At 42.2% G+C, this 15,698-nt stretch overlaps 1 protein-coding gene across 7 annotated transcripts in view; it reads left to right on the top strand.

The window, feature by feature from the left end:
- UACA (uveal autoantigen with coiled-coil domains and ankyrin repeats) overlaps positions 1 to 15,698 on the top strand; it is an 83,035-nt gene that overhangs the window by 32,736 nt on the left and 34,601 nt on the right. For all 7 annotated transcript variants that reach the window (XM_029574789.1, XM_029574791.1, XM_029574788.1 and 4 more), the window contains exons 3-5: positions 965 to 1,053; positions 10,139 to 10,203; positions 12,764 to 12,821. In XM_029574789.1, coding sequence (XP_029430649.1) covers positions 965 to 1,053; positions 10,139 to 10,203; positions 12,764 to 12,821 — 212 coding nt within the window. The remainder of the gene's footprint in view (positions 1 to 964; positions 1,054 to 10,138; positions 10,204 to 12,763; positions 12,822 to 15,698) is intronic.

Here is a 15,698-nt window from a genome sequence, read left to right as displayed (position 1 = left end):
CAGCAAGTTAACGTTGAAGGCAATCTGTAAGGAAACATCGTTTCCCTTACACTGAGGGATATCGTGACATCTAAGTTAAAATGGTTTTTGGTTACCCACCCAGTCTGTACTGAAAAAAATGATAGCAAATAAGGCTAGTGAGCCCCAGCTAGTCTGCCTCTTCCTGAAGCGATATTGCAAAGCGTCCTCAGGTGGTAGCAGGAGTTTTACCCTCCCTGTCCGTTCTGGGGCCAGCTCTTGCATGAAGCAGCCATTCATGGCAGAGAGAAGCTTAACCTGATGAGAGACTGAGCTGATAGAAATCTCCCACTCTTGCCAATTGTATTTGCCTTTCTGATTTCAGTATGTGTTCATTTTGGCCACACTTTTCATCAACCTTACTTTTGTTTGACTATTTAAGATTACCTGGGTGTGGCTATTTGTCTTTTTACTAGAAACTGGAACAAACTAAAATGAATGTGATCATACAGTAGCATCAATTCCCTGAGAGCAGTGAAAGAGGCACTTTTTTGCCCAGTAGCACTAAACAGTTAGTGAGGGCAAAACATTATTCCCACTTGTACAGTGCTCTGCACCAAACCAAGGGGAAAGGCATTAAAAAGCTGTCTGCCTAAACTTAGGGCACAAACTGCTCTTCTGCCCTATCCTGCAGTGCTCCACTCCTCCCTGGAAACCTGTCAGGGTGCTGTAGGACCTCACAGCTCCAACATGCCTGGGACGGCAGAAAACAGAATTGGGGCACAGTTTTCAGGGATATTTATTTTTGCAAGGCTGGGACTTCCACTAGCGGCAGTATTGGTGATCTTCAGGAAGATTCACTTTTAGGTCAGGGAAGCAGGAAGTGATGTAACTGGGTTTCCTGGCTCTTTCTGTTTTGTCCAAGGTACGCCTTATGCAGACAGATGGTGCTATTTATGTTGTACAAACAAGGGGGCAGAAATGACAGCATTTTTTTATCCTACAGGTTCCATGTGGTGGCTTCAAAGGGGAATCTGGACTGTCTGAACAGCATCCTGCTCCATGGCACGGACATCACAGCTAGTGACGCTGCAGGTAAGCCTCTTTCTGGGCTTGCTCTGGATCCTTTCTAAACTTGTTTCTCAGTAGATTGCTCCCGATATAGCCTGTGTGGTCCTCTGGGATGGGGAGAGGTACTTGATTGGATTGGAGAAATTGGTGGAAGTCCTACTTCATGAGTGACAACAACGGGGAGGATGGAAACCACAGGCCTCTTAGCCTCACCTTGTTGGTGGGAAAATTAATGGAGTCTCTGCTGAAGGAAACGATAGGAGGATTGCTGGACCTGAGGCAGCATGGATTCACTAGGGGATGGTCCTGTTTGACAAATCTGATTTTTTTTTTTCATTGGGTGACTAAAGAATTGGATCGAGGAAGAGCGCTCAATGTGATCTACTTGGATTTCAGCAAAGCTTTTGATATGGTTCCACATAGGAGGCTTGTGAAAAAGATTAGAAGTTTGGGAGTGAGCGCTAAGGTGGTGGTGTGGATTACAAACTGGTTGACTGGGAGACAATGTGTAATGGTAAACGGAACCTACTCTGAAGAGAGGACCATGTTAAGTGGAGCGCCACAGGGATTGAGTTTTGGGACCGGGTCTTCAATATTTTTGTGTAACATTGTGGAAGGGATAGAAGGTAAAGCTTGTCTATTTGCTTATGATATTAAGATCTGCAGCAGAGTAGATGTGCCTGAAGTAGAGAGAATGAGACCTGATTTAAGAGAGCTTGAAGAGTAGTCGAAGGTTTGGCAGCTGGGATTCAATGCCAAGAGGTGCAAAGTCATGTATGTGGGATTCAGTAATCCAAAAGAGCTGTATGTGATTGGGGGAAGGCCGATGTGCACAGACCAAGAGAGGGACCTTAGGGTAATAGTGTAGGATGATCTGAAGGCAGTGAAGCAATGTGACAAGGCGATAGCTAAAGCCAGAAAAATGCTGGGCTGCATGGAGAGGGGAATAACCAGGAAGAAAAAGGAGGTGATAATCCCCTTGTACAAGATCCTTGGTGAGGCCTCACCTGGAGGACTGCGTTCAGTTTTGGAGTCTGTATCTCAAAAAGGATAGACACAGGATGGAGGGGGTCCAGAGAAGGGCAACCCAAATGGTGTGGAGCCTTTAACAGAAGACTTATGAAGAGAAGCAAAGGATCTAAATGTGTATAACCTGGAAGAGGAGGTGCAATGGAGATGTGATACAGACCTTCAGATCCATGAAAGGTTTTAATGATGCACAAACTTTGAACCTTTTTCTGTTTGAAAGGAAACAGTAGTACCAGGGGTCACAAAACGAAACTCCAGGTGGACAACTCAGAACCAACGTTAGGAAATATTTCTTCATGGAGTCAGTGGTGGATGCTGGAAGGCCCTTCCAGAGGAAGTGGTGAAGACAGAAACAGTCAAAGAATTCAAAGGGGCGTGGGATAAACGCTGTGGATCCTTAAAGGCTAAAGGACAGAAATGAAGAAAAGCTGCTGGTGCAGCGGTTTACTGCCCTTAACAGAAGACATGGAGATTACTGCCCTTAACCCTTAACAGAAGACATGGAGATTACTGCCCTTAACCCTTAACAGAAGGCATGGAGATTACTGCCCTTAACAGAAGGCATGGAGATTATTTATTTATTTATTTATTTATATTTTATTTAAGGCTTTTATATACCGACTTTCTTGATACAGATCAAATCAACTCGGTTACATCGAACTAAGCAGAATTATAAAACAACATTTCAACAAGTGACATATTGAGGGAGCATAAAAGTTACATTATAACAAGGTAGCCTTAACTGGGAGAAGGAAAAAAAGAGGGGGAGAACGAAAGATAAATTACTATATACAAAGGACAGATTACTGCCCTTAACCCTTAACAGAAGGCATGGCGATTACTACCCTTAACCAACTAGCTTTGATGCTTTTGATGCAGCTGCAACATTGTTGTCCGTTTCGATGGCAGGGGGAAGGGGAATTGGATTCAGACAACCAAACAAGGGCCTGACTTTTACGGTCTGGGGTACTGATATGCAGACAAGGGAAGAAGCTCAGGACTGCTTCCTTGGCCAAGTCCATTAAATAGCATTGTCTGAATTTTCAAGAAGGCTCATCACCCAGTAAAATTGTTGCTAGCAGTAACGTTTTATGGGTTTGTCAGTTGCTTGGTTTTTGATTGTAAATATTGCTACCCTTATAAGACTTAGGGATAATTGCACAGAATGGCAGTTTCTACCCTAAGAAACATGGAAATGACAGCAGAAAAGGTCCAATGGTCCATCCAGTTTGCCCATTAAGCTTCCCCTGATAGTATCTGCAGGTTACAGTCAGCTTTGCTTATGGAGTTGACCATAGAAGTCCTGTGTGGTTTTTTTTCTTAATGTTTGCACATAAGTACCCCAGACTGTGTGTGTGTGTAAAAAAAAAAAAAAGTCATGGTTGGTTGTCTCTGGATCCAAATTCTTCTTTCCTTCTACCCCCCAGCCCCTCCTTCTGTTGCATCAAGGCTTATTGGTTAAGGGGTAGTAACTGCTGCTCTGTGCAGGCTACCCCCATGCTTATCGGTTGCCCAGTCAGGGCCGTCATTGGTTGCTGTCTAAATCAAATTGCTCTCTTCTGCTGATAGCAGATTTATTTTAATGATAAAATTCAGTGACGTATAAATGGTAAGAGATTCAAGAAGTGCCATTTAACTCTATTCATAGCTTCTATGTGGATCAGGAGCTGAGAATCAAAAGGAAAGGTGCAGAGGCCACGTTATGTTCATACCCAGATCAGTCCAGACTCCTGAGTTTTGCTTCCTTGCCAGCAGATGGAGACAGAAAAAAGTTTCATTGACACTGTCCTATAACCTAGTATGCCTTCTCAAGTCCTGGAATACCAGGGAGACCCAAGGAGGTGAGATGCTGCCCTATATAGTTGCTGAACTCAGGTGGCTACAGGGAAGCTGCTGACTTATCCCTGACGATGTCAACATCTTCTCTGGCTGCATAAAATCAAGCAGGTCTACGGTGTGCTGCTGTCAGTGTGCAGTCCAAGGAGCGAACATAAGGAGCCTGCCCCTTCTGAGCCCAGTGGGGATCCAACGGGACTTCATTGTTTTCAGCAGGAAGATCTCAGTCTCTTCTTCATAAGAACATGCCATGCTGGGTCAGACCAAGGGTCCATCGTAGTGGGCAAAGATTTTATAACCAGGAAATTCAGAACTCACAAATTGCAACTCCTCAGAGAATTCTCAATATTTTCCAGCCTCTTTGATGTAATCAAGTCAGATTGGACCAAAGTTTGTTGAATTTGCTCCACTGCAGTAAACCGTGAATCCACCACTTCGAATAGTTTCATACTGAGAGAGAGAATTAACATTAGCCAAAACCTTGGAGTTGGTGTCCATAAAGATCTTCGTAAGATTAGAAATAGAAGATTCTAAAAACACAATAGCTTGCCATAAAACTTCTAACATTATTTCTGGAGGTTTAACCGATCCCAGATTTGCCATATCTTCAATCAAGTCTGCACCTCCTCTGCTCCTTATTCCGCCTTCAATCTGATCCAGTGGGGTAGATGTTCTGCTTACAGTTTAATTCACACAAGGACACCACCTCCTATCCCATGACTTTAGTTTTTTTAGAAGCCTCTCATGAGGGACTTTGTCAAACGCCTTCTGAAAATCCAAATATACTACACAATCCATGTTGACTGTGTTGAACATGGCTTTACCTACAGGTGGTGTTCTGTAGAGATCCCTTTTTACAGATTTCAGACTCTCTGGGGTCTTTGTGTACAGTACCCTCTTCTGTTCCAAAATTTGTAGATATATCACACAACAACAGAGAGATAACACCTTCACAATGTGTATAAACATTTTATTGAGCAAAATAACACACTCACCTATATAGACACTCTAAAAACTAAACTAACACTCTCATACAACCATTCATCCCCATTATTAATTTAAAAACAACTTGCACCTAAATTAACAATGTATATACATTACTAATCATTTATTACCAACAATAAAATTACACATTCCCAAAACAAAAAAATGGATCCAGATCATAAATCTCTTTACATAAATCTGAATATTTAAATAATTTCTGAAAATGGATCCTAAATCCGGGTGTTTAACTGCTTCTCAACATAAGCCCATTGGGCTACCTCTTAACATGGGTCCACTCAACATATGTTATCTTCGTTTCACCTTGTAATAAGGCTTCCTCAGGGACTGATTATTATCAAAGTAGTTGAACTTCCATGTCCATATTCACCTTACAAAGAGGTTTCCTCAAAAATTGAATGTATGCAGAGCTGTTCAATATTCATGTTCATTCACTCATATGGATATAAAATGTCTCACATACGCTCCGTTACCTTTGTAATAAAAGCCAACTTTGAAATACCCACCAGTCAAAAGAACACTCAATTATTTTCAAAAGCCCGCGTTTGATTTATACATGAACTGATGAAGTAAACTTCTTTCCCCAGTACGCCGAAAGGCTGAAAAGCTCAAAAGGGGGGCTCGCCTGCCGCGCTGCACCACGGGGTCAGAAAACGCACCTCACATGTTCTACTTAAAAGAATTACGTGATTGAACGTGACGTGACAAATAAGGGAGTAGTTATAATTGTGACCCTCTGTGTTAATTTACCGTGTTGGTTACCAAAATTTGTTTGGGCACTTAAGAACATAAGAAATTGCCATGCTGGGTCAGACCAAGGGTCCATCAAGCCCAGCATCCTGTTTCCAACAGAGGCCAAACCAGGCCACAAGAACCTGGCAATTACCCAAACACCTAGAAGATCCCATGCTACTGATGCAATTAATAGCAGTGACTATTCCCTAAGTAAACTTGATTAATAGCAGTTAATGGACTTCTCTTCCAAGAACTTATCCAAACCTTTTTTGAACCCAGCTACACTAACTGCACTAACCACATCCTCTGGCAACAAATTCCAGAGATTTATTGTGCGTTGAGTGAAAAAGAATTTTCTCCGATTAGTCTTAAATGTGCTACTTGCTAACTTCATGGAATGCCCCCTAGTCCTTCTATTATTCGAAAGTGTAAATAACCGAGTCACATCTACTCGTTCAAGACCTCTCATGATCTTAAAGACCTCTATGATATCCCCCCTCAGCCGTCTCTTCTCCAAGCTGAACAGCCCTAACCTCTTCAGCCTTTCCTCATAGGGGAGCTGTTCCATCCCCTTTATCATTTTGGTTGCCCTTCTCTGTACCTTCTCCATTGCAACTATATCTTTTTTGAGATACGGCGACCAGAATTGTACACAGTATTCAAGGTGTGGTCTCACCATGGAGCGATATAGAGGCATTATGACATTTTCCGTTTTATTAACCATTCCCTTCCTAATAATTCCTAACATTTTATTTGCTTTTTTGACTGCTGCAGCACACTGAGCTGACGATTTCAATGTATTATCTACTATGACGCCTAGATCTCTTTCTTGGGTGGTAGCTCCTAATATGGAACCTAACATCGTGTAACTACAGCTAGGGTTATTTTTCCCTATATGCAACACCTTGCACTTGTCCACATTAAATTTCATCTGCCATTTGGATGCCCAATCTTCCAGTCTTGCAAGGTCCTCCTGTAATGTATCACAGTCTGCTTGTGATTTAACTACTCTGAATAATTTTGTATCATCTGCAAATTTGATAACGTCACTCATCGTATTCCTTTCCAGATCATTGATATATATATTGAAAAGCACCGGTCCAAGTACAGATCCCTGAGGCACTCCACTGTTTACCCTTTTCCACTGAGAAAATTGACCATTTAGTCCTACTCTCTGTTTCCTGTCTTTTAACCAGTTTGTAATCCACGAAAGGACATCACCTCCTATCCCATGACTTTTTAGTTTTCGTAGAAGCCTCTCATGAGGGACTTTGTCAAACGCCTTCTGAAAATCCAAATACACTACATCTACCGGTTCACCTTTATCCACATGTTTATTAACCCCTTCAAAAAAATGAAGCAGGTTTGTTAGGCAAGACTTCCCTTGGGTAAATCCATGTTGACTGTGTCCCATTAAATCATGTCTTTCTATATGCTCTACAATTTTGATCTTGAGGATAGTTTCCACTATTTTTCCCGGCACTGAAGTTAGGCTCACTGGTCTATAGTTACCCGGATCACCCCTGGAGCCTTTTTTAAATATTGGGGTTACATTGGCCACCCTCCAGTCTTCAGGTACAATGGATGATTTTAATGATAGGTTACAAATTTTAACTAATAGGTCAGAAATTTCATTTTTGAGTTCCTTTAGTACCCTGGGATGCATACCATCCGGTCCAGGTGACTTGCTACTCTTTAGTTTGTCAATCTGGCCTACTACATCTTCCAGGTTGACAGTGATTTCGTTCAGTTCGTCTGACTCATCACCCCTGAAAACCAACTCCGGAACTGGTATCTCCCCAACATCCTCACTAGTAAACACGGAAGCAAAGAATTCATTTAGTCTTTCTGCGATGGCCTTATCTTCCCTAAGAGCCCCTTTAACCCCTCGGTCATCTAATGGTCCAACCGACTCCCTCACAGGTTTCTTGCTTTGGATATATTTAAAAAAGTTTTTATTATGAGTTTTTGCCTCTATGGCCAACTTCATTTCAAATTCTCTCTTCGCTTGTTTTATCAATGTTTTACACTTAACTTGACAATGCTTATGTTTTATCCTATTTTCTTCAGATGGATCTTTCTTCCAATTTTTGAAGGATGATTTTTTGGCTAAAATAGCCTCTTTCACCTCACCTTTTAACCATGACAGTAATCGTTTTGCCTTCCTTCCTCCTTTCTTAATGCGTGGAATACATATGGACTGCGCCTCTAGGATTGTATTTTTAAACAATGTCCAAGCCTGTTGAACACTTTTAACCTTTGCAGCTGCACCTTTCAGTTTTTTTCTGACTATTTTCCTCATTTTATCAAAGTTTCCCTTTTGAAAGTTTAGTGTTAGAGCTGCAGATTTACTTATTGTCCCCCTACCAGTTATTAGTTTAAATTTGATCATGTTATGATCCTGTTGCCAAGTGGCCCCACCACCGTTACCTCTCTCTCCAAATCCTGTGTTCCACTAAGAATTAAATCTAAAATAGCTCCCTCTCTTGTTGGTTCCTGAACCAATTGCTCCATGAAACAATCATTTATTACATCCAGGAACTTTATATCTCTAGCAAGTCCTGATGTTACATTTACCCAGTCAATATTGGGGTAATTGAAATCTCCCATTATTATTGCACTGCCAAATTGGTTTGCTTCCCTGATTTCTCTTAGCATTTCATCATCTGTCTGACCATTTTGTCCAGGTGGACGGTAGTATACTCCTATCACTATACTCTTACCCAACACACATGGGATTTCTACCCATATAGATTCTACTGAGCATTTAGTCTCTTGTATGATCTTTAGCCTGTTGGACTCTATACCCTCCCGGACATAAAGTGCCACACCCCCACCAAGTTGATCCTCCCTATCATTGCGATATAATTTGTACCCTGATATAGCACTGTCCCATTGGTTATCCTCCTTCCACCAAGTTTCTGTGATGCCAATTATGTCAATCTCATCATTTGCTGCTATACACTCTAACTCTCCCATCTTACTTCTTAGACTTCTGGCATTGGCATATAGACATTTCAAAGTGTGTTTTTTGTTTGTTTTAACAACCTGCTTTTCAGTTGTTTGGGATAATTCGGAAATCATTAGTTTTGGTGATTTTTTACATATAGGCATATGGACTATATTTGCTTTTAATGGAACCTCTCTGTTGGGATGCCCTAACTCTCCTGTTTCATTAGTATCCTTCAAGGATACATTTCTCCGAACCATGCACTGCTGAGTGACTGTCGGCTTTCCCCTTTGTTCTAGTTTAAAAGCTGCTCTATCTCCTTTTTGAAAGTTAGTGCCAGCAGCTTGGTTCCACTCTGGTTAAGGTGGAGCCCATCCTTTCGGAAAAGTCTCCCCTTTCCCCAAAAGTTTCCCCAGTTCCTTACAAAGCTGAATCCCTCTTCCCTACACCATCGTCTCATCCACGCATTGAAACTTCATCTGAGTCAAACAGTGGAGCTTCTGGCTTTTTCAAATTTGGATTTGTCCGCACTTCACAAGAAAGATCTTAGACTATTGGAAGTGCGATGAGCGTTTATTGAGATATTTCTAGGTCATTAATAGTTTCAGGATGTCTCATCTTTTTGTATTTTGGAGTGGTCCGAGAAAAGGGCATAAAAGGTTTGTTAAGTAAGCTGTAGGCTCGGTTTACATCTGTCAGGGTCGTCCTGTACCAGATGGTTTAAGGCTTCACTCCACACACTCAGGCGACTTCTTGGGCTGAGTGTAAAACAGATGTCGCTGCAAGAGATTTGTCGAGCGGCTACTTGGAAGTCGTTGCACACTTTCACCGGACATTATCGCTTGGATGTCCAGGCTTTGGTGAGAGTGTTTTGAGAGGGATTGTCATGGTCCCACTCTATTTAGAGAAGCTCGGGTACATCCCAGGAGTCTGGACTGATCTGGGTGTGAGCAGGAAGGGAAAAGCTTTGGTTCTTACTTGCTAATCTTTGTTCTTGGAATATCACAGATCAGTCCAGAGTCCCTCCCTTTTGGGAGAGTTTGCTCTTACTGACATTTTATATATAATGAAGAATTGAGGGGTTCAATGATCTCCTTTTGTTGTTGGAAAGTATTTTCTATTTTGAGACTTCACCATTGTCCTGCTGTTAAGGGGAATCTGATCTGTTTAGTTAGTGTTTACATATATTCATCTTGGCTTGGGTACAGGTCAATACTGAGGGACTGTAGGTGGCACACTAGTTGTGAGGCAGTGTCAGTGAAACTTTTTTTTTTTTTCCCCCTGTCTCCATCTGCTGGCAGGGAGGCAAAACCCAGGAATCTGGACAGACCTGCGGTATTGCAGGAATGAAAATTAGCAGGTAAGAACCAATTTTCCTAGAGCTCCTTGATGAGAATCAGTTTGGAAGTATTAGAGATGGCTTCCTAATGGGAGCTGGGTGGGAGGAAATGTGAGATAAAACTTGTACAAGAAGATCTACATAATTGTCACTTTTATGCAGCATGATTGGAGCTTTTTCTAAAAATGTTTAATTGATTTTGTTTTTTAAATGTGTAGGAAGAAATGCTCTGCATCTCTCTGCCAAGTATGGCCACTCTTTGTGCCTGCAGAAGTTGTTGCAGGTAGGTGTGATGATCAAGCCTGGCTTTGTTGTATTGTGATGTCTGGTTGTGCTGCATCAGCAATGCCGATGTTCCCTCAGCAATCCCTCCAAGCACCAGGGGGATCCCAGTCCTTCCAGGGTTAAGATGCCTTAAGCTTTTGTTCTTCTTGTTCATCCTCCAGTAGGCAGGGCCATGGAATTTCTGCTTCTATACTGCACCCCCCAGTGCCCCACATCAAAGGCCTGGGGATTCTTCTCGCTCCACTGCACTGGTACAACATTGAATGCCTGGAGATCCTCAGTCTCCCTTATTCAGGCCCTGCCGTTCCTGTTAACTTGGTAGCCTTCTGCAGAGAGAAAACTTGGGGTTTTAGGGTTCTCCTCGCCCCCATAAGGTTTTCCATCTGACCTGCCGTCGGATGTCCCTGAGTTGTATGGTATGTTCCAAGTGCACATCTAATCCAGTGCTTGGAACACAGATAAATGAGGAGGTAATGCCTCTACAAACTACAGACGACACCTCCTATTGGGAAGTGCATAGGCGGAGTAGAGGCAGGCCAAGGCAATGTGAAAGTTGAGCTATCAAAATGGAGTGGAGTCACTCTAAGCATTTTGAGAGAAAATGCAAAACTTGTGTGTGTACCCAGAAAGGGAAATATTCAGACATCTGAAATGTATAATTGTACAAGACAGTATGATGGGGCATACGTGATGCTGTGTAAGGAGATGGGTTGTATGTGGTGCCGCTTGCTGAATACTATTGATGGGATGAGTGGAGGATATTGTGCCTGTTACTGGCTGTGGAGTGGAAGATGAATAGCAGGGAGGTTGGGACAGGTGGTACAGCACTGGGGGAGCCAGTGAGATAGGACACATGGTACTGGTTATTGAATGCCGAGGGATATGAGGCATGTTCTGGGCTGGCTCTTTGGTACATGCTGTGCCACAGGAGATGAGCTTCAGATTCCTTGTATGTTCTCAGGCCCAGAGGGGGGTAAAAGAGAAACAGTGTGCACTTTTACCCTTCTGCTCCCAGGAAGGGGGTTTAGCATGTTCAGGAAGTGATACCCTCCCAGGGTTATAATAGTGAGTGCTTGCTTGGCTGAGGTTGCAGGCTGGTTCGCCTCTAGGCTTAAGGTTGATCTACTGATAACAGAGGCCCTTTGGTTATCTTGAACAGGAAGACCTTTGAAGTTCCTAACAGAACTTGAAGGGATTTGACAGTTATTGCCATTAATATCACAAGATGCAGCAACTTTAATTTGCTCTTTGGTGCTGAGATGTATAGACTCTTGCACTTTTTCTATATATATAGAAAAATCTATGTAAAATGCCTACAACTTATGCAGAATACAGGAGCTTATTTAACTGGTAAAAAGCAATGGGATTAAGTTACTGCTGTTAGAAAACCTACATTGCCGATTCAGTTCAGGTGCCTAAGTATTTCTCTGGCTGGGGGACTACACCTTGGGAGGTTGAGGGGTGGGTTATTAGGATGGAAAGGGAAAGTTACTTATTATATTAGTAACTTATTGTAATCCATTTTGATGAATGTGCAATTGTGGGATATGAAGAAGTAATGTTTTTAGATGTGGATGCTTCAGCTGGAAAAGAAGTGAGGGGCGACAGAGCACACAAGCAGAGTTTTGTAGAAGTTGAATTGGGCACATGGTGGTAATGAGAAAGCCAATGAGATTTTCAGAGGGATAGCTGTGTTAGTCTGGTGTAACAACAACAAAAAAATGTCAAGTGGCCCCTTATATAGACTAATTTTATTAAAGCGTGAGCTTTCAAGGACAGAGTCTGATGAAGTGTACTCTGTCCTCAAAAGCTAATGCTTTAATAAGTTGGTCTGTAAGAATATCATAGGTTTAGAGTAAACATCGGTGCAAGTATAAATCTGTCTTAAAGATAAAGACATCGGACATCTGGACTTCACTGCCCCATCGTTTGTTGCTTTTTGAGAATTAGATGTAGCTCTAGATGGTGGTAGAGAACTCCAAATGGAGGTTGAGATGGTCTGCGACCTGCTGGGGTGAGGGGAGGGAACGTGAGTCTTGTACTAATACTGAGGAAATGAGACTACATACAGCAGCAAATAGCAGATAGACTAGAAGGCAGCTGGTTTGATACTGGAGAGGAAGGCTAGGGGTGGCTTTTTCTCAAAACACAAAGCTCTAATTCATTGCCCGATGATGTGATAAAAACTGTGTAGTGGGTTTAAAAAAGCTTGGACAAGTTCCTGGAAGAAAAGTCCATAAACGATTAAGGTGGATGGGGAAATGCACTGATTATTCTGGGGTTAAACAGCTTGGGATCCTGCCAGGTACTTGTGACTTGGATTGAGCAGTGTTGGAAATGAGATTCTGGGTTTGATGGCCCTTTCAATCTGGCCCAGTATGGCAATTCTTATCTTCTAACCCTAGGGATCCTTGAAAAAGCAGCACTAGGAGCAAAAGAATAAAAGATTGGGTGTATAGCTATAGCCGGTTAAAGAACAGAGTGCAGAACCTTGAGGGAAAGGTTCAATTCTTTGGAACTATTAAGCTGAATAAATCAATTATGTGTTTTTTCAACAGTTTAACTGTCCAACGGAAAATGTGGACCTGCAGGGAAGGACAGCACTACATGACGCAGGTGAGGGGGTGGTGTTGGGAGAGGACAGTACTGCAAAAAGATGAGAAGGTATAGGGGGGAGAGGATGATGACCTAGGGACGAACTGGGGGCAGCAGTGCATGCAGCAAGTGATCTGTAAAGGGTCTGCCCTGTATCCCTTACTGTTTAATATTTGTAATGGTTTCAGACCTGCCCGAGCATAGAAAGTACCCCCAGACTTCAGTCTACACTTTCAATGTGGACTTCAGCATAGAAGTCTGCTTTGAATCTTATTTATGTAAAACATCTTCTGGTGGAGTCACTTGATACCACGAACCTGAGCAGATGTGCTGGCAGTGCCATCCCCACTAATTCTTGCAATCTGCGCAGTGACTTCAAATTGCAAATAATGCGAAGAGAGAATCTGTGTCCATAGATAAATAAATGCAGTCCTCACCTGGTCTTAGGCTGTGGAAACTGGCAAAGAGCGAGAACTGCAAGATGCAATAGCAAGCACGTCTGTGAGCGATCTTACCGTGACAGTAATTAAATGTCATTTCTGAGCAAATCCATGGCTTTTGGCCGTGTATAGATACGCTGGAAGGGCATGTGTCGTGGAAGATGGCGCAGCAGCAGGAAAGCTTCCACTATAACTGATCTGGACGATAAAATAGATGAGCTGGAGAAGCCAATGCACCGCAGTAAGCTTCACTTTGTGGCTTTGCTGAATCTATTGATGAGCAGAGATTGGGGGAAATAATGTCTGCATGGTTGTCGGAAGTGCTCAGTTTACCAGAGCCGAACCCCTACTATAATTGAAAGAGCTCACAGGCTGGGTGATCTTTAAAAACACCTCCCCATGCAGTGACTGAGTGTGGTGATAGTGTGGATGCTTTAACTTTGCTTACAAACAAACTGTCAAGCATATTGCAAGAAAACTTCTGTTCAGCATGGAAAACGAGACATAAAAATCTTTCAAGACTAGTTATGGTAACAAGTGGAGAGAATTTACACCACGCTGCTCAGCGCTGGTAGCTAAAAAGATTTGCTTCGTGTTCGAATTCCCAGCCTGGCTTCATAGCTTGCTTGAAGGGGAATTGCAAACGTTTGACAAGGAGGATGCAGCAAAACAGTTTATTGAATAGTTGGGATAGAACTCTCCATTGTGGGGAAAGAGATGGTGAGCGCATATACAGACCTCCTTATTCTTACAGACCTCCTTATTCTTGGCATAGACAAAGGCCAATCCTTTCTATTGGTCCTTCTGGATCTTTCATCAGCCTTTGATACCGTCAATCACTCTATCCTCATAAACCAATTAGCGGCGATAGGAATTTCTGGATTGGCGCTCTCCTGGTTCAAATCGTTTCTCACCAACAGAGGTTATAAGGTTAAAATCCAGAACAAAGAATCATCACGCTTCGACTCGGCCATTGGAGTCCCTCAAGGCTCCTCTTTATCCCCCACACTCTTTAATATTTACCTCCTACCTCTCTGCCAACTCCTCACCAACCTCAACTTAAAACACTTTCTTTATGCAGACGACATCCAAATCCTGATCCCCCATCAAAGAATCATACTCAAAAACCCTCGAATTCTGGGAGTCCTGTCATCAAGAAATCAAAAGCCTCCTCAACAGCCTAAATCTGGTACTTAACTCCTCTAAAACAGAACTTTTACTCATTTCTCCTGAGAACAACAATCTCTCGACTTGTCCTCCAACCAACCTACAAACCACTCAAGTGAGGGATCTAGGTGTGCTAATCGACAATAAACTAAACTTCAAAGCCCACATCAATAAAACTACCAAAGAATGCTTCTACAAGCTGCAAGTTTTAAAAAGGATAAGACCCCTCTTCCATGCCAAAGACTTCAGAACCATCCTCCAAGCTCTCATATTCTCTAAATTAGACTACTGTAACTCTACCTTACTTGGCCTCCCCTCCTCCTACACCAAACCGCTCCAAATGGTTCAAAATGCAGCAGCCCGACTACTAACTAACACCAGGTATAGAGACCACATCTCCCCAGTCCTAAAATACCTCCACTGGTTACCAATTCATTTCAGAATAATTTACAAATCCATCACCTTAATATACAAAATTATTCACCAACATACCACAATTGACCTACAAATTCCTATCCGTTTACACAAATCCACAAGACCGACCAGAGAAGCCTACAAAGGATGCCTCCTTGTTCCCCCTACCAAAACCACTAATCACAGCACCTTAAGAGACCGAGCCTTTTCCACAGCAGGCCCACAGTTATGGAACACCATCCCTCCAGATCTCAGAAACGAGCCATGCCTCCTAACCTTTAGGAAAAGACTTAAGACATGGCTGTTCAGGCAAGCTTTCCCGAACTCCACCTAACACGCCTCACCAATAACTACTCTACACAGCAGCTGTATATATTGGACTATGTATATATACTGTACTCTTGTATATAATTAACCTCATCTATCTCTTATTTCCTCCACCCCAGTTCATCAGCCCTTGTTAATTGTAACTGCATCTCTTCATCACGTTTATTTATGTTCTTGGTTGTATTCATCACACCCCTGTTTTCATGTAAACAGACATGATGTGAACGCTATCATGAATGCCGGTATAAAAAAACCTTAAATAAATAAATATACCTAAAATATTATAGATAATGCAAATGGCCACATTAGTGTTAGAATAAATAAAACTAATTCAGAAATCTTATGCAAATGTCTTCTGGAAAAATGGCAGAACCCGGATATTTATAAGATTGATGATCCCTAAGGAGGCCTAGGTTTTTCCGGTTTGCAGCTTTATATTATATTCTGGCCTGTATTTTACAGATACTTAATGAATGGTGGGTAGATAACGCCAGGAATTCTTTAGTTACCCTTCAAGAACTTGTTGCACTAGATAGCTTATTTTATCTAC

Source organism: Rhinatrema bivittatum, chromosome 13 (genome assembly GCF_901001135.1).
Source record: "Rhinatrema bivittatum chromosome 13, aRhiBiv1.1, whole genome shotgun sequence".
In the NCBI taxonomy this organism is placed as follows: Eukaryota; Metazoa; Chordata; class Amphibia; order Gymnophiona; family Rhinatrematidae; genus Rhinatrema; species Rhinatrema bivittatum.
The sequence above is the reverse complement of the archived record's forward strand: the minus strand, read 5'-3'. Positions and strand labels throughout refer to the sequence as shown.